The sequence below is a fragment of the Vanessa cardui genome, chromosome W (assembly GCF_905220365.1).
Source record: "Vanessa cardui chromosome W, ilVanCard2.1, whole genome shotgun sequence".
Taxonomy (NCBI): domain Eukaryota; kingdom Metazoa; phylum Arthropoda; class Insecta; order Lepidoptera; family Nymphalidae; genus Vanessa; species Vanessa cardui.
In genome coordinates, this window is record NC_061153.1 from 1,344,919 (window position 1) to 1,364,837 (window position 19,919).

A 19,919-nucleotide genomic window follows, 5' to 3' on the forward strand; every position below is an offset into this window, starting at 1 on the left:
TCACTCACCCTTCAGACCGGAACACAACGATACTGAGTACTGTTATTTGACGGTAGAATAACTGATGAGTGGATGGTACCTACCCAGACGGGCTTGCAAAAAGCCCTACTACCAAGTAATAACCCTAATAAAATACATACAAATACAAAAAAATATATAACATATAAGTTAATGAGCTTAATGCGAAAGTTGTGTACAGTGGACTGTCTCTAGGATAACACTCACTCCCTCTGGCGTCGAAATAAAACAACCAGTGATATGGATCGTGGTACCCGACTGTATATTTCACAAACCACAAGTACAGGACCGATTACGATAACAATTCAAGTACAATCTTTATACTAATCAAGTACGATTACAAATCGAGTACGGTTACCAATTGAGTACGAAAATTCATAACATAAATCTCTAATTATAAAAGTAGCAAAGCCAAACGATAGCGCGATTTATCTTTCCTAGAGCGCTATCTATGGGCGAAAAGTATAAACTAATAAAAACAAATAAAATTAACATTCGTATTAATTATTTACAATATCAAACAATAGCGTGATTCAGTATACACTCAGCGCCATCTACTAGTGTAAAGTGTGACTAACTAAATACCACCAAAATTACTGTAAATATTAATTTACAGTAATTTTAACAAGACAAAAGCGTTATTTAACTCACACACCATACCATCTATCGGAGAATAGTATAAATCAATAATTATAAAATAAATCAAAGTTAATATCTACTAGCCATACCATCCAAAACCATACTACAACAACAACAGCCTATAAATTCCCACTGCTGGGCTAATGGCCTCCTCTCCCTTTGAGAAGAAGGTTTTTGGAACATATTCCACCACGCTGTTCCAATGCGGGTTGGTGGAATACACATGTGGCAGAATTTCTATGAAATTTGTCACACGCAGGTTTCCTCACGATGTTTTCCTTCACCGCTGAGCACGAGATGAATTATAAAGACAAATTAAGCACATGAGCCATCTCGACCAAATGACGCACAGCGCCATCTAGCGACAAACAGTGTAACAATTATACATTCCGCCCACCATGAACCGAACGTTTATAATAAAATATACATTGTTATCAAGTAATTACACAACACAATAAATACAGAATTCATAGTAATAAACAATAGATTAAACTTAACAAATTATAAATAGATGGCTACTGTAACAAACTTAACATTTAACTAAACAAACATAAACTAACCTTCATCACATTATCTTACTTAATTCCTAGCTGGTAATATACAAATTTTAGATACTGGTCTCTTAATGACTGTATCTTTGTATTTTAAGCTGAGAACACGCGTAAGATTATCCTGACCAGTATGCTTCTCAACAATAATGCCGTAAAGCCATCGTGCGGGAGGAAGATTTTCTTCCTTGACTAAAACTACATCCCCGATTTGAGGTTCAGGAAAATGATGATTCCAACGATAACGGTGTAGGAACTGCGAAAGATACTCATTCGACAACCGTCGCCAAAAGTTCTGCGTCATTTTGGGATTTGGGATTTGATCTCAATTTGGGACAAAACGGTACTCATCTCCTCAAACGTCAGGGTTGAGTTCCCAATCACCCTTTTAAGATGGTGCTTGGTTGATTTGATCCCAGCCTCCCATAATCCACCAAAGTGTGGAGTGTAGGGTGGGATTCGATGCCAAGTATTACCGTTTGATGATAACCAAGAAGCGATCTCTTGAGCTACACTAGACCTTTCTGCAACTAATAATTTCTTAATCTTCTTTTCAATTTTCTCCATAAACTCCTTGTTATTGCTTGCCCATTTCTGCAATTCAAATCCTCCCTTCATTAATATGTTACTAATATCTTCTTTTATTTTCAGTCACTCTTCGACAGTTTGGCAGCCAGTCATAAGATCGTCCATGTAAATGTCATTTAAAATTTTATCTGCAGCAACAGGGTAATTTTTACCTTCATCGTGAGCTACTTGCTGCAGGACTCTTACAGCAAGGTAAGGAGCAGACGCAGTACCAAAAGTTACACGTAACATTCGATAATGTTGAATTGTTCCAGAATCATCGCGCCACAAAATACGCTGAAACTCATCTGCATCCTCCCATGTCACCTTTACCTGTTTATACATCTTAACGATGTCTGCCACCAAACAAACAGGATGTTTTCCCCATCTCATAACAATGTGTCTCAAAGTGTTCTGAAGAGGTCGACCAACGAAGAGTTCATAGTTCAGACTTACTCCATTAGTTCCAGAGCAGGAGGCGTCAAAAACAACCCTTACTTTAGATGTTAACTTATCCTTACGTACTACGGCATGGTGCGGCAAATATACCACATCCGATTTATTACGCCGCTCTTCAGGAACTAACTCCATGTGATTAAGATGTAAGTACTCTTTTATTACTTCTGTATACTGTTCTTTTAATTATTTATTTTTTAATAATCTTTTTTTTAACTGGTAAAGTCTTTTTTTATGGTATAGGTTGTTGGACGAACAGATAGGCCACCTGATGGTAAGTGGACACCATCACCCATAGACAATGACGCTGTAAGAAATATTAACTATTCCTTACATCGTCATTGTACCATCAACCTCGGGAACTATGTTGTTATGTCCCTTGTGCCTGCAGTAACACTGGCTCACTCACCCTTCAAACCGGAACACAACAATACTGAGTACTGTTATTTGGCGGTAGAATAACTGATGAGTGGGTGGTACCTACCCAGACGGGCTTGCACAAAGCCCTACCACCAAGTAAAACGCCACTTTTAGTGGCTATATCTTTAAAATTTCCTTTCTTACAGATTGGGTTTGCATTACGAAAGGGAAGTTTCACTATATGACGTCCGTGATCATCTCTGGTAACGGTGTTTCTAAAAATCTCCTCACACTTCTGTTCATCATCAGTAAGCATCTTCTTCTTAAAAGAAAGGTCGTCTGATTCTAACTCCCAGAACTTTCGCAAAAGATCAGGTACTTACATTTGTTATATGACTTTTTAACTATCCATAATTTGACTCAATTTGTAAATGAGCCCACGCACTTTTCTAACAGCGGTGGAACACTGATCGATCTTGTTTGCTCGAATGTAAATATCAATCAATTCGGTGTGGACCGCATACCAGATCTTAGTAGCCATTCTTTTATATATTGCGAGATAAACATTCCCAGAGAAAAACCAAAAGCTAAGCGTATATTTCTTAGGCCAATTAAAAACATCGACCCAAGTGAATTGGAAAAAGCTTTGAATTTAATTGATTGGAATAAGTGTCCGACTCACAAGATGTAAATGAGATGGTTTCTCAATTTAAAAACAATATATTATGTATCTATGACATGTTGGCACCAGTCAAATCTACATACGTTAGAGAAAGAAATTACCCTTGGATAACCTACAGCATAAAATTGATGATGCGAAGCCGGCATGAAGCTCATGTAACAGCACGTACTACTGATATCGAACAAAACAAGGTTTACTATAAATATATTAAGAAACAAGTAGATATAGCATTATATAATGAAAAAAGTGTATTATATCGTTTAAATTAACTCCAACTTAAAAAATACAGATAGCTTTGCCTTGAAACCAGTAAATAGTTCTGATGTGTTTGACATAATAAAGTCCTTACATTCCAACGCAATAGGGATTGACGGTGTTTCTTTAGAAATGTTATCGAATGCTGTTCCTGTTGTATTTAATACAATTACTGACATTGTAAATAAAACAATTCTAACGAATACATTTCCACTGCTCTGGCAAACTGCGCTGGTAAAGCCAATTCCAAAAAAAAACAATGTAACTGGTTTTAATGATTTACGCCCCATTAGTATTTTGCCCTGTCTGTCCAAAATTCTAGAAAAGGTGGTTTTTAAACAGATGAACCAGTATGTCATTGATAAAGACATATTGCCGACAAAACAATCCGGTTTTAGATCGAAACACAGCACTATTACAGCTCTGGCTGATGTTGTGGATGACATACTGGAAGCACAGGATGTTGGCGAAGGGACTATTTTAGTACTTTTAGATTTTTCTCGGGCCTTTGATAGCATTAATAGAGCACTACTGTTTTCGAAATTAAAATATTATGGATTTTGCTTAGAAACTATCAAATGGTTCTTAAGTTACTTAGGAAATAGAAGTCAGATTGTTGAGACATCGCAAGAGGATGGCACTAAACAGTTTTCGGACTGCAATGCAGTAACCAGAGGTATATATCTTTAAATGGTGACCGTCTTGAAGTAGCTGATACTACGGTGTTTTTAGGAAAAGAATTAGATTCCAGACTTCAGTGGACTTCTCATTTATCTTCCCTAACAGGAAGACTCAGCTCCGCAACATACGCGGTTAGAAAAGTTAGACAACTAACTGATATTGATACCGCTCGTTTAGTTTATTTTGGTTATTTTCACATTATTATGTCATATGGCATATTACTTTGGGGTAACGCTGCAGATATTGAATCTGTCTTTATTTTACAAAAGAGAGCCATCCGGTTTATTTATAATCTTGGAGCTAGAGACTCTCTTCGGGGTGTTTTTAACAAAGTGGGAATACTCACTGTTGCGTCGCAATATATTTACAACAATATTATGTATATTCACAGTAACATTGATCACTTTGATAAAATCAGTGATTATCATTGTATGTGCACTAGGAGTAAGGATAAGCTTATAACGCCAAGTTTCCGACTCCGCAAAGTCAATAGATCCTTCTTGGGGCACGGTATCCGTTTCTATAATAAAATTCCGCAGACATTTTTAACTTTGCCGTTTAGTAAATTCAAATCGTTTGTAAAAAATAGATTGGTAGAAAAAGCATATTATTCGATACAAGATTTTATAGAAATTTTATAGAAAAAAAGCGTGGAGTTAATACCTGTTGACTTCCAAGCAGGATACATTAATTGAAATAATTGTATTTAATTAACATGACGTTGTATTTTTTAAATGTTAAAAAAGAGTAACTACTGAGTTTCTTGCCGGTTATTCTCGGTAGAATCTACTTTCCGAACCGGTAGTAGCTTCACTTAATTGTAAAATGACGATTCAAAAGTGCTTATAAAAGCCTACTTGAATAAAGTTTATTTTGATTTTGATTTTTTGATTTGTTCCACAAGGATCTATCCTTGGGCCCCTCCTTTATAACATGTATAGTGCAAATGTAGTCAAAACCATACAAAATTGTATGGTACAACTACCACATGTTTGCTGATGACATACAAATATATATCTCATTAAAACCTGATAATATGAATTCGGTCGTCAAAAAGTTAAATGACGATTTAGAACGCATCGCAAACTGGTCAGAATCACACACACTAACTCTGAATGCAAGTAAAACGAAATACATGATTTAATGAACGACTACGAATGACGAATGACATTAGGTACGAGTAATTTCATTAACAGAATTTCACATAGGGATGTAGCAATATGTATCAGGGGTGAACGAATTGATATAGTTACAGAGGCGCGAAATCTAGGACTACTTATAAATGAAAATCTAAGATTTCATAAACACTACGTTAGTGTTGTAAAAAATTGTTTTTACCGTCTAAAAGTTCTTTATCGTATTAGAGAATTTATAAGTACAGATGTAAGAATTAGGTTGTGCGAGTCTTTGATAATGTCCAAATTGAATTACACTGACACGGTAACCAGTCCTAGACTTCTATCACACACGAAACAACTAATCCAGAGAGTCCAAAATGCCTGTGCTAGGTACTGTTTTGATATTCCGCCTCGGACACATGTTACACCATATATTAACAATGCAAGGATTTTAAAAATTCCCTTTATTTCCTTACAATAATATTATAACGCAAATGACTTTTATAATGTAACGTAATGTATGTTTCAATATTTAGAATATGCTAAAATTAAAAAATATATATAACATCAAAATTTTCAATTTATATAAATAGGTATTGTGCGCGCCATATACTAATGTGTATGGCTAAGTATAGGCATATATATGGTATACTATACTAAGATTTAGGCAACCAATCGAACGACGGTGACGTGTGAGGTGGGCCAATAGGACAGGCCCGGACTTCGCCCCGGCAGCGAGCGCCCGCCATTCGGAGGCACGCGGCATCACGGCCGCATCATCATATACTTAGATTAGCCATTAGTCCAGCTGGGTGCATTGTGTAAACACCATAAATAAATAATTTGTTTTTTAAAATGTGTTTCTCTTATTATACATAAGAGAAGTTTTGGCGACCGTGACAGGACCTGCAGTCAAGATATAATATACAACACGCGCCAGTCTTCTACGCTATCCCTAATTACCAATATTCCAGAGTTTAGCCCCACAATGTGTTTAAGAGTAATAGTGAAACGTACGTAAATTCATATTCACAAAATTATAAATCCCAAAGTAAAACGTTCGCGTCATCACGCAACGGTTTAGGCATACGAGCATACCTACCCGTCTTTATAACTCAAGTTAAAGTAAGTTAACTACGCAATCACAATTACATCAATTATAGGTTTTTTATTATTGCTTATGCCTAACATATTTATAAAACGACGTTTTACTCTAAAATACATTTAAATTAATTATAATTCTAAGCTAATATTTCGTAAGTTAAGTCCCAAGTAAATTATTGCGCTTTAATTATCCCAAGTAAAATTTTACATATACATACAGTATTTCTACATCTACAATAAATTCATACTTAACGTTTCTATAACATTCGTACTTGTCTATCTACTGCTTATATACTATACTATTTACAAGTTTCAAAGTTTTAAATATTATTCTTCGCCTAATACCCTTATCAGCATCTCGCTTTTCCTGCTTGAGTCATAGCTATCTCTTTATACAGGATGACTGGTTAATTACTATCAATATTTAAGGAGAATACTCGGTACATGATTCTCATTCGAATTATGTAAAAAAAATAGGTACTTAATTTTTGACCAAATTTCCGTATAAATAAATAAAGTGTGGACACGTTCCCAGCCTTGCCGGCGGCGCGTGCGGGGGCGTGCTGATACAACACCACGCCGCCGCACGCGTGTGTCGCTACCCCCAACCCCCGCCCCGTGGCTAATTAGTCGGGCGAGCGCCGCCGTAAGGTCTGTACGTCCGTCTTCCCGCGCGCGCGCCTAGCGATCGATCTTACGCGTATACCTAACCTGTCGTGTGTGCGTGTGACCCCTTATTACTTATTAGTAATTAAATTAACGTCTTGTGTATGCTACAGAGTATGTCAACAGAGAGGAGTTGAAATTAAAAATCACTAGTGCTTTCGAAACTATTATAAGTGACCCATTCGTATTAAATCGTGTAAAAGACAATATGCGTAAACGTGCCGAACCGTGTATCACACGAGAAGGAGCTCACTTTGAACATTTGTTAAGGTTAGTGTAGTTATGTAGGTAAATAGGTAGTTTAATGATTGACAATTGTTGTAAATAAGTATGATTCCATTATTAAATACGCCGGAAATACCAAGATAGGTAAACAGTTCATATTATTTTTTGTGTCAAGTTCACACCATTTACCTAGTCAATAAATTGGTTGCTTAAACGAATGAAATATCTTGGTATTTTTGCCTGTCCTAAGCCAGGATTAAAGTATGAAGGGAATTTGATCATTTTTGTTTATCTAAGGTAGCTCGTATATATGATCGTCAAATATCACGTCCTCAAGTATCGATAGTAATTCACCAGTCACCCTGTATAGAATTTCAGGTGGAGTGTTTGGCTGACTTGAAAACCGGCTCCCTATTGTCCACGGCCGCGAGGTACCTATCTATACGTTCCGCGCGCGCCGACTGTTCAGGTGTTTTGATAAGAATTCAACGGGAACGTAAGATGCAATAATTTGCTTTATTTACATAGTATTAGTGTTGTTTTGATTATTTTTCCTAACAGTATTTTATCAAATATTTAATTGTCGAGTTTTTATAATTATTTACAATTATGTCTGAAATGTTAAAAGAGTTACTAGCTAAACTTAGCTCGGTTAAAGGTCGCTTAACGAAATTCAAAATTTACTTAAGCAATTTAGATGACTTAAGGTCCTTTAATGATATAGAAATATCTAAATTAAATATTAGATTGTCTAAGATTGAAAATCTATTTTCTGTATTCGAAGATTTGCAAACTCAGATAGAAGTTTTGAATTCTTCTTCGTTGGACGGGGAGATCGACGAGCGTGACAATATTGAGCTTGAATTTGCTAGTCTTATCGCGACCGCGCAGCGTTACCAGTCTAAATATAATGAGGCCACCTCAAACAACGCCGTCGATGTTCCCAGCAACTCATCGTGTTGTCATGACCAATCGGGAATAGGTTTCAAGCCCCCTACTTTGCATATAGGAAAGTTTGATGGTAGCTACTTTAAGTGGCTGGAGTTTCGCGACTTATTTTGTTCACTTGTACACGACAACAAGCGCATTTCGCCGACCATTAAATTTTGCTATCTTAATTCATACTTAGAGGGGGAGGCCGCACGAGTTATTAGTAATTTAGAGGTAACCGAGTCTAATTATAATAAAGCTTGGGAGTTGTTGCGCGAGCGATATGACAATAAAACACTTTTAATTAAAACTCGAGAGTCGAGATGGCCCAGTGGTTAGAACGCGTGCATCTTAACCGATGATTGCGGGTTCAAACCCAGGCAAGCACCGCTGATTCATGTGCTTAATTTGTCTTTATAATTCATCTCGTGCTCAGCGGTGAAGGAAAACATCGTGAGGAAACCTGCATGTGACAAATTTCTTAGAAATTCTGCCACATGTGCATTCCACCAACCCGCATTGGAACAGCGTGGTGGAATATGTTCCAAACCTTCTCCTTAAAGGGAGAGGAGGCCTTTAACCCAGCAGTGGGAATTTACAGGCTATTGTTGTAATTAAAACTCATATGGATGCTCTTTTCGAATTTGACAATATATCACGCGAAGGTGAAAGTGCAAAGTGGCTTAGGTCAATTGTAGACAACATAAATAAAAATTTACGAGCACTTTCTAGCTTAGACGAACCTACTTCACATTGGGATAGTATTATTATACATTTACTTTCCAAACGACTATGGAATTACACTAGCATTAAGTGCGAGGAATATAAACAAACCCTTTCTTCTAGACCTACTTTAGAACAATTTAATAAATTTCTTATGGATAGAGCGGACATTTTGGAAAATCACAGCCATAGTAGGTCAAAGAATGATCATTTGTCTCACCCTATTACGAATAAGTCTAATAAATCACATCAAGAGAGACAAACTAAAACCTTTTCTACTCAAATTGTTAGTCAAAATAACATCTCTAAAAACTGTTTAGTTTGTAATGGTGAACATCGCATTTATGAATGTCCTAATTATAAATCTAAGACGATTTTGCAACGACATGAGCTCATTACCAAGTTTAAGCTATATCGCAATTGCTTGCGTCCGGGATATACAAGCTACACATGTTGACTCGGTTCGTGTCGTAAGTGCCGAGGGCGACACAATACTTCAATTTGCAACACGGGTGCCCAACCATCAGAGGCTACGACCCCTATCACATCTAGCGTTTCGACTTCGCTTGCAACACAAGACCTCAACGTTAACTTTGCAGGTAACGATTTTAATAAACTAACTTTGTTGTCGACAGCCCTAGTCAAGGCAGTGAACCCTATCAACAATAAAATTGAGCTAGTACGTGTGTTACTCGACAGCGGTAGTCAATCTAGTTTGATTTCAGATAGACTAAGAGATAGGCTATGTTTACAGTCTTCCTTCTGTGGAACCTGTTCAAGTTATAGGTATCGGAAATGCCAGTGCTCACTGTGTACAAGATATTAGCACACTTCAATTACAATCTTTACACCGTGAATTCTTCATCAATTTAACATGTCCGGTTCTACCAGAACTAACAGGCAATATTCCTAGGTCTTTCATACACACTAAGGTTCTCAATATACGTACGGATGTTCAGCTAGCCGATCCAACGTTTTACAAGCCATCACCGATAGATGTGCTCGTCGGCGCTGACCTATTTTGGCACATCGTAGGTACAGAGCGCAAGCCACTAGGTTCTAATAAACCACAATTAATAAGCACTGAGTTCGGCTGGATTTTATCTGGTTCACTATTTTTAAACTCTCGTATATCTAATATTAATTGCAATTTTCAATCTGTAAATACACAAACCGATGATCTCAATAAACTACTTAGTCGATTTTTTGAGTTAGAAGAGCTACCACAAAACCAAATATTAAGCGAGAGCGAGAAAGCATGTGAGCAACATTTTAAGACTCACAGTTCTCGTGATTCTTTGGGTAGATTTTGCGTTCGTTTACCGCTCAAAGATTCGCCAGACTCTTTAGGTAACTCATACATTCAAGCTAGAAATAGATTTTTTAAACTTGAAAAGCGTTTCAGATCACAACCAGAGTTTAAACTACAATATGTTGAATTCATTAATGAATATATCAAATTAGGTCATTGCTCCATTTTAGAAAATATAAGGCCAGATCCGTGCTATTATTTATGTCATCATGCCGTATTAAAGCAGAACAGCGAGTCAACTAAATTAAGAGTAGTGTTTGACGGATCTGCTCGCACTTCTTCTGGTATTTCTATAAACGATTTACAACTTGTAGGCCCTACGATTCAGGATTCTCTTTTCTTCATTTTTCTGCGTTTCCGACAACACAAATACGTGCTAACTGGCGACACTGAAAAAATGTTCCGTCAAATTAATGTACACGAAATGGATTGTAATCAATTTTATAATTAATTTTATGGAGAACTGACGAGTCGCAACCTATTCAAACTCTTAGACTAAATACGGTTACTTACGGTTTTGCAAATGCCAGTTATCTTAGTACTAAATGTATCTGGCAGTTAGGAGAAGAGTGCGAAGATAATTTAATTAAAATAATAATTCAACATGATTTCTATATTGATGATTTGATAACAGGTGCCGATTCAATTACACAATTACAATATATCTTAAATTCAGTTGTTTCTACTTTGCGTTCCGGTTGTTTTCCACTTAAAAAAATTTAAATTTTAATTTTAAATTTAAATCTAATGTGTCTTCAATTTTTAAAGATTCTCTAATAAACACATTAGATCCATTGACTTTAAGTTAGTCTACGAGCGCTCTAGGTTTACAATGGCAGCCAGACTCTGACACATTACTTGTTTTAACAAACATACCTAACAATTTAAATGATCAAGTCACAAAGCGGATTATTTTAGCACATTCTTTTAAATTTTTTGACCCTTTAGGCCTCATCACTCCATTCACAATTCGACCCAAGCTGCTTATGCAAGATCTATGGCTACATAAGATCGATTGGGACGAGCCAGTTCCTCTAGATTTACAGCGCACATGGGACGAATTAAAACATGATTTTGTAACACTAGAATCCGTCCAGATACCACGATTTGTTTTATGCGATTCACCCGAACTAATTGAGCTACATTCATTTAGTGACGCCTCTGGCTCAGCTCACGGAGCGTGCGTATATTTAAGATCTATCAATTCTAACGGTTTCGTAGTAGTAAAATTGCTTTGCTCTAAGTCTAAGGTGAACCCTAGCAAGCCCACCACCATACATCTATACAATAAATCGGTATTAGAGTCGTTACGATGCAGCATTTTCAAAATTGTACATTGGTGTGATTCTAGTGTCGTACTTGGGTGGTTAAATACTAGTCCAAATAAATTAAAAATATTCGTAGCTAACAGAGTCGTAGAAATCTGCGAAATTACTTCACCTGCCAATTGGAGACACGTACCAACGAATGATAATCCGGCTGATCTAATTTCTAGAGGCACCAAGGCTAGTGTATTATTAGAATCTACATTATGGTGGTCAGGTCCAAGTTTTTTAACTAATAACGAATCAGAGTGGCCATCGTTACATAAACAAATCGACAGGTTTGTGTAGCTCAAATTTCAGATAAATGTCTTAATTTCGAAAAGTTTTCTAGTTTCATACGATTAAAGCGATCATTTGCCTATGTTTTAAGATTTATTCAGAACTTAAGGTCTAAACGTAAAGTTAAAGGAATTTTAACAGTTGACGAGTTACAAAATTCATTTTATCATCTTTGCAAGTTTTCTCAAAACCAGTCTTTTGCAAATTAGTATAGTGCTCTAAGTAAAAATAAGCCGATTTCAATTAAAAGCAACCTACTCCCATTAAATGTGTTTTTAGATAAAGTAAGCGTTATTCGTGTAGGCGGCAGGTTAGAAAACTCTAATTACGACTATGAAAAGAAGCATCATATAGTTTTGCATTCTAAACACCATTTAACAACTCTAATTTTCCAGTATGAGCATATTAAGCAAATGGACGCAGGACCGCAGCTCTTACTATATACGGTGCGAAACTACGTATGGCCGCTATGTGGCAGGAATCTTGCGCGTCGCACTGTACGTAACTGTGTACAATGTAGGCGTTTACAAGGACGCACGTTAGCACCTATAATGGGTCACTTGCCATCACAACGTTCAGAGCCAGCCTTTCCTTTTCTTACTACAGGTGTATATTTCGCAGGTCCGTTTACTATCCTAAATAGGAAGGGTCGCGGCGCAAAAACTTCCAAGTGTTACCTGTACCTCTTTATATGTTTCCGATACAAGTGCGTACATTTGGAAGCAGTCACAGAGTTGTCCAAGGATGCCTTTGTCGTGACTTTACGGAGATTTATTGCCCGACGCGGTAAACCACTTAAAATCTATTCTGACAACGGTCGAAATTTCGTTGCCGCGGCTGAAGAGATCGGTAGTTTTCTAAAAGAGAGTTCAGCTTCTTTATCTGAGTATGCAGCTACTGAGCATATTAAATTTAATTTTATTCCCTCTTACGCTTCACATTTTGGAGGACTTTGGGAGCAGCAGCAGCGTACAAAGTGGCGGACCCAAAAATGCAAGCCCCTCGACATAGGCGACTTAGTACTCCTTCAAGAGGACCACAGTCCACCGTTACACTGGCGACTTGGAAGGGTGATAAAGTTATACCCCGGCGTCGACGGTGTGAGCAGGGTCGCCGATGTGAAAACCCAAAGAGGCAACGTGCGACGGCCTTTTGCAAGACCGTGCCCCTTACCAATCTCAGAAATCTAGAATACCCGAAGGTATTCCAGGGGGGGAGTTTATGTGCGCGCCATATGTACTAATGTGTATGGCTAAGTATAGGCATATATATATATATATATATATATATATATATATATATATGGTATACTATACTAAGATTTAGGCAACCAATCGAACGACGGTGACGTGTGAGGTGGGCCAATAGGACAGGCCCGGACTTCGACCCGGCAGCGAGCGCCCGCCATTCGGAAACACGCGGCGGCACGGCCGCATCATCATATACTTAAATTAGCCATTAGTCCAGCTGGGTGCATTGTGTAAACACCCAAAATAAATAATTTGTTTTTTAAAATGTGTTTCTCTTATTATACAGTATTAATAATTATGACAAACAATTGAGTAACACTTCCTTCCCTTCTTATAATATGTATGACTACATTATTATAATATTTGTATTTAGAAAGAATAATGTATCTATAGATAAGTGTAAGTACCTTGACTTTGATGCTTCGTCGCGTGGCGTGGTAAAACTATACTGATGATGATGCTGATGATGCCCAGTCAAACCATACTGTGCTGTAGGTACTGTAGTTGCGTTTTTTTTGTTTTTTATTATTTTAGTTAACGTTTTAGTCTTTATTCGTTTTTTCTCGTAATGGGGTTTGATAATTAAACTAAAACAATAATGTAATTCTAAATACACAAATTAACGGTCGTGCGTTGCGTAATGGCAGTCACTCCATACTGAAGGCGCGAATTGTGTGAGGCGTGAGCGCCCGACGGACCACCCCTCTCGCCCCGCAACTCGTCCCACCGGGTTCTGGGAAGACGCTAACATGATGACGACCATAGTGCTGCTCGACGAAGCGGGTAAGCTCTTTGAGCGTATACTTGCAGCCCGACTAGTCGGCAGCATGGAGCCGGAGCGAGTGGCAGTTCGGCTTTCGCCGGGGCCGCTCGACGCTGGACGCAGTCGCCAGACTGAGGGAGGTCGCAGAGGAGGAGGTCTGGGGTGTTGTTGGCAGTATCGTTGGATATTTCCAACGCCTTCAACACTCTGCCCTGGGAAGTGGTTCTGGAAGCCCTTAGATACCACAACGTTCCGGCATATCTGCGACGAACCATCGCCGACTATTTCAGTTTAGGCTCAGTTTTGGGGCCGCTATTTTTTAGTTATTTATTCGTTTAGCATGATACAAAATAGCAACAAATTATTATAGTACAGCATAAGTTTTATAAACTTTACCGTGTACCACAGTCGCCGTATTTTATTTATATAAAGAAATATCAATAAAAAAAAAAAAAAAAAAAAACAAGAAAGAGAACAAAAATAGGGTAGGCAAAGAAAATTATACAAAACAGATAAATTAGAAGCGACAAACACTCTCATCATCCAATCATTATGACGCAAGATGAAAACAATACGATCCGGTCGTCCCGCCTAGTGTATTGTACAGGCTGTTACAAATAATCCAAATTTACTTTATGATTGAAAGTTTTACAAAATGAATATAAGTAATTTTTAATTAATAAATTAAAATTTAATAAGTGATTTTTAAGTTTACTTTTGATATTTTCTTTATTAAGTTCTCTTGATAATGTTATAGGTAATTTATTTATTAATTCTGGAACCATATATTCTAATGTTCGTTTTCCGTATAAGTTATTATATTTAGGTATTTCTAGTTTCGTTTTTAAAGATCCACGAGTCCCAGTATAGTTAAAGGTTGCAATTTTTTTAAGGTTTTCATTAAAAAATTCTTCTTTTAGTAACGTATATTCCACTTTTTTGTGGATAGGCATGATTTTACAGTGATTAAAAAGGGTATGATAGTTTGTATCTTTGTGCTTTCTTTTAATATTATCTGGTATTATAGTTTTTAGTATACGCAACTGAAGTGAGTAAATTTTATCTAAGTGTGATTTGTATGTTCTTCCAAAGCTAGACAGTCCATATGAGATGACAGACTCCACCAATGAGCGATATAAGTAAATAAGAATTCTATATGAGATTTTACGTTTAATCATAGCAAACCTCGATAACAGACCTCGAAGTTTGTCACATGTGACTTCGATGTGATGTTTCCAATTAAATTGATTGTAAAACTATTTATAACGGATGAATCGCGTATATTAATTATTTTTAAACATCCCGACGTTTCGAGCACTTTGCAGTGTTCGTGGTCACGGGCAGACTAAAATGACATTTGTCTATTTGAAGAACAAAGGAAATATTATTAACAACTACCGCCAACGATTTATCAATTGATATCTTGAGTAACGTTCCGGTTGCACGCAGAAGGCACTAACTGTATCTTTAGGTCTTGCAGTCTGTTGGATTTGGGATTTAAAATTTTTAATAAGTGGATCCCAGGTGTTAGAAAGTCTCCAACCATCTTCTCTATTGAAGTTCGGATGTTTTTGAATTTCAATAGCCTCGCGTATCATTCTAGGAATGAATCTGTGTTCTCTAGCGAGGATCTGTGGTTTATCAAATCGGATAAAATGGTTAGGTTTATCCAGAGCATGTTCACAGACTGCAGACTTAGAAGAACGCCTATTTTTGACATCTCCTATATGTTCCTTGACCCTGGTACCGATACTTCTCTTTGTTTGGCCTATGTAAGATAAACCACACTCACATTCGAGTTTATATACTCCTGCAGTTTGTAAAGGAATATTACTCTTGATAGGTCTCAAGAACTGGCTCACTTTCTTATGAGGCTTGTAAACGGTTTTAATTGAAGCTCGCTTCAAGATGTTGCCAATCCTGTCTGTAACTCCCTTCACATATGGTAGAAATGCAGGTTGTCGCTCAACTGTGGGTGGCTTGATACGGCTTCTGCGATGCTGGCGAGGCACGGGCAGCTTGTTCTGGTGGAGTGCAAGCTTGACCTGACGTAGCTCGTCCTCTAGGTGTTCAGCATCGCAGAGATGGTGGGCTCTCTGAAACAAAGATTTGCCAACGGTAGCTAACTGGCTAGGGTGGTGGTGCGAGTCACCATTGAGGTATTTGTTGGTGTGTGTGGGTTTCCTATAAACTGTGTGACTTAATGTATTGTCAGGATTCTTGATAATAAGGATGTCAAGGAAAGCTAAAGAATTATTTGCCTCTAATTCCATAGTAAATTGAATGTTTTTATTTATAGAATTAAGATGTACTAAAAATGCAGATGTCAGATCACTAGGTAATATTGTGAAAGTGTCATCTACGTACCGTTTATAAAACCTAGGTGTTATAGGTCCGGAGCGAAGAGCCCTCTCCTCCAGGTCTTCCATGAATAAATCGGCGACCACGGGGGATACTGGAGAACCCATGGCTACCCCGTCAACTTGTACATAGAATTCATCATTCCACAATAAATAACCAGATGTGAGGCAGTGATGTAACAGCTCTGCATATTCAATAGGCATGTTGTGTGTCTGTAGTTTCCTCTTGACAATTTCGATGCAGTCTTGTATGGGTAAGCAGGTAAACAATGACTGGACATCAAAACTAACCATTGTCTCGTTGTTGGTTAATTTAAGGTCTTTGATTTCACCAACAAACTGGTAAGAATCCTTGACATACGCCGCAGTGTGTCCTCGGAGGGGTGATAGTGTCCTTGCTATGTGTTGAGCCAATCTATATGTTGGTGTATCGATTTGGCTTACAATAGGACGCAGCGGAGCACCAGTTTTGTGGATCTTAGGTAACCCATACAGTTTTGGAGGCTTTGCACATGTAGGCACGAGTGATTTTTTATCCAGATTTAGTTTTTCTTGATGTTTCGATATTAATGCGGATGTCTTTTTAAGAATGTTATTAGTAGGGTCTTTAGTTACTTTTTTATAAGTTTTTACATCCGATAAAATCGCGGAAATTTTCTGGTTATAATCACACGTATCCATCACAACGGTCGCGTTTCCCTTATCTGCTCGGAGGACTGTAATGTCTTTATTGTTGCGTAAGTTCTTCAGTGCAATAGATTCATCACGAGTAAGGTTTCTTTTCGGTGGCCGGCTTCGACGTAAAACACTCGAAATGTCCTGTCGAATAGCTTCCGAGTCTTCCTTTGTGATGTTATTTTTGAAAAGACACTCCTCCACATTGCAAATAATGTCTTCAAACGGTATTTTGGATGGAGCCGGTGCAAAATTTAGGCCTTTGTTTAACACCGCAATAGTCGATTCATCTAAACTTTGTTTTGACAGATTGACAAGTGACGTACGCGCAGGTTTTTGAATTTCCCCGGTGTTGCCATTATTGTAATTTTTATAATTTGATTTTTCTCCGCTGAGTTTTTCGAACTTTTTGATTTGTTTTAATTTTAAATTATTATATTTTGTAGCGGCTCGTTTATTAGTAAAATCGCAGCATTTTTGCCAATCTGTTTTTGATAATCGTGACTCGAGTTCTTTACTGAGGTTGTCAATTTGATCCGTTAACCGTCGCGCGTCAAATCGATGTTCTCGGATGAGTTGCAACAATAATTTCTTACTTGCCTGATTGAGTATTTTATCACCATGCTTTATGTCCTTCTTAGGTGCGATCCTTACACAAACCGGAATGAGATTATTATCACGGCATCTTTTCAGGAAGTTCATGGACGTTACGTATCGGGCATGTTTGACTTTTAGGTACTCCAACCGGCGAATTTGATTTGATGTTTCCAGTCCGTACTGGTTCACATAATGTTGTCTTAAATTTTCGCGATGATTACACATTTAAATAAAACTATTTATAACGGATGAATCGCGTATATTAATTATTTTTAAACATCCCGACGTTTCGAGCACTTTGCAGTGTTCGTGGTCACGGGCAGACTAAAATGACATTTGTCTATTTGAAGAACAAAGGAAATATTATTAACAACTACCGCCAACGATTTATCAATTGATATCTTGAGTAACGTTCCGGTTGCACGCAGAAGGCACTAACTGTATCTTTAGGTCTTGCAGTCTGTTGGATTTGGGATTTAAAATTTTTAATAAGTGGATCCCAGGTGTTAGAAAGTCTCCAACCATCTTCTCTATTGAAGTTCGGATGTTTTTGAATTTCAATAGCCTCGCGTATCATTCTAGGAATGAATCTGTGTTCTCTAGCGAGGATCTGTGGTTTATCAAATCGGATAAAATGGTTAGGTTTATCCAGAGCATGTTCACAGACTGCAGACTTAGAAGAACGCCTATTTTTGACATCTCCTATATGTTCCTTGACCCTGGTACCGATACTTCTCTTTGTTTGGCCTATGTAAGATAAACCACACTCACATTCGAGTTTATATACTCCTGCAGTTTGTAAAGGAATATTACTCTTGATAGGTCTCAAGAACTGGCTCACTTTCTTATGAGGCTTGTAAACGGTTTTAATTGAAGCTCGCTTCAAGATGTTGCCAATCCTGTCTGTAACTCCCTTCACATATGGTAGAAATGCAGGTTGTCGCTCAACTGTGGGTGGCTTGATACGGCTTCTGCGATGCTGGCGAGGCACGGGCAGCTTGTTCTGGTGGAGTGCAAGCTTGACCTGACGTAGCTCGTCCTCTAGGTGTTCAGCATCGCAGAGATGGTGGGCTCTCTGAAACAAAGATTTGCCAACGGTAGCTAACTGGCTAGGGTGGTGGTGCGAGTCACCATTGAGGTATTTGTTGGTGTGTGTGGGTTTCCTATAAACTGTGTGACTTAATGTATTGTCAGGATTCTTGATAATAAGGATGTCAAGGAAAGCTAAAGAATTATTTGCCTCTAATTCCATAGTAAATTGAATGTTTTTATTTATAGAATTAAGATGTACTAAAAATGCAGATGTCAGATCACTAGGTAATATTGTGAAAGTGTCATCTACGTACCGTTTATAAAACCTAGGTGTTATAGGTCCGGAGCGAAGAGCCCTCTCCTCCAGGTCTTCCATGAATAAATCGGCGACCACGGGGGATACTGGAGAACCCATGGCTACCCCGTCAACTTGTACATAGAATTCATCATTCCACAATAAATAACCAGATGTGAGGCAGTGATGTAACAGCTCTGCATATTCAATAGGCATGTTGTGTGTCTGTAGTTTCCTCTTGACAATTTCGATGCAGTCTTGTATGGGTAAGCAGGTAAACAATGACTGGACATCAAAACTAACCATTGTCTCGTTGTTGGTTAATTTAAGGTCTTTGATTTCACCAACAAACTGGTAAGAATCCTTGACATACGCCGCAGTGTGTCCTCGGAGGGGTGATAGTGTCCTTGCTATGTGTTGAGCCAATCTATATGTTGGTGTATCGATTTGGCTTACAATAGGACGCAGCGGAGCACCAGTTTTGTGGATCTTAGGTAACCCATACAGTTTTGGAGGCTTTGCACATGTAGGCACGAGTGATTTTTTATCCAGATTTAGTTTTTCTTGATGTTTCGATATTAATGCGGATGTCTTTTTAAGAATGTTATTAGTAGGGTCTTTAGTTACTTTTTTATAAGTTTTTACATCCGATAAAATCGCGGAAATTTTCTGGTTATAATCACACGTATCCATCACAACGGTCGCGTTTCCCTTATCTGCTCGGAGGACTGTAATGTCTTTATTGTTGCGTAAGTTCTTCAGTGCAATAGATTCATCACGAGTAAGGTTTCTTTTCGGTGGCCGGCTTCGACGTAAAACACTCGAAATGTCCTGTCGAATAGCTTCCGAGTCTTCCTTTGTGATGTTATTTTTGAAAAGACACTCCTCCACATTGCAAATAATGTCTTCAAACGGTATTTTGGATGGAGCCGGTGCAAAATTTAGGCCTTTGTTTAACACCGCAATAGTCGATTCATCTAAACTTTGTTTTGACAGATTGACAAGTGACGTACGCGCAGGTTTTTGAATTTCCCCGGTGTTGCCATTATTGTAATTTTT

At 37.8% G+C, this 19,919-nt stretch overlaps 1 protein-coding gene across 1 annotated transcript; it reads left to right on the forward strand.

Moving 5' to 3' along the window:
• The first annotated feature begins 7,687 nt into the window (after positions 1-7,687).
• Positions 7,688-13,154, forward strand: LOC124542806. The gene is made up of 5 exons (XM_047120690.1): positions 7,688-8,550; positions 8,861-9,424; positions 11,233-11,464; positions 12,312-12,385; positions 12,510-13,154. Exons 1-5 carry the CDS (start codon positions 7,929-7,931, stop codon positions 13,076-13,078), a joined length of 2,061 nt encoding a protein of 686 aa, XP_046976646.1. The 5' UTR covers positions 7,688-7,928; the 3' UTR covers positions 13,079-13,154.
• The last annotated feature ends 6,765 nt before the right edge of the window (positions 13,155-19,919 follow it).

Bases quoted from the DNA above. Each gene is read 5' to 3' on its own strand.
- LOC124542806 (XM_047120690.1), top strand. From the start codon at position 7,929: ATGTCTGAAATGTTAAAAGAGTTACTAGCTAAACTTAGCTCGGTTAAA. The intron at 8,551-8,860 runs TAATTAAAACTC...AGGCTATTGTTG, and splicing joins ATATGACAATAAAACACTTT to TAATTAAAACTCATATGGAT. The intron at 11,465-12,311 runs GTGCGTATATTT...AAATGGACGCAG, and splicing joins TCTGGCTCAGCTCACGGAGC to GACCGCAGCTCTTACTATAT.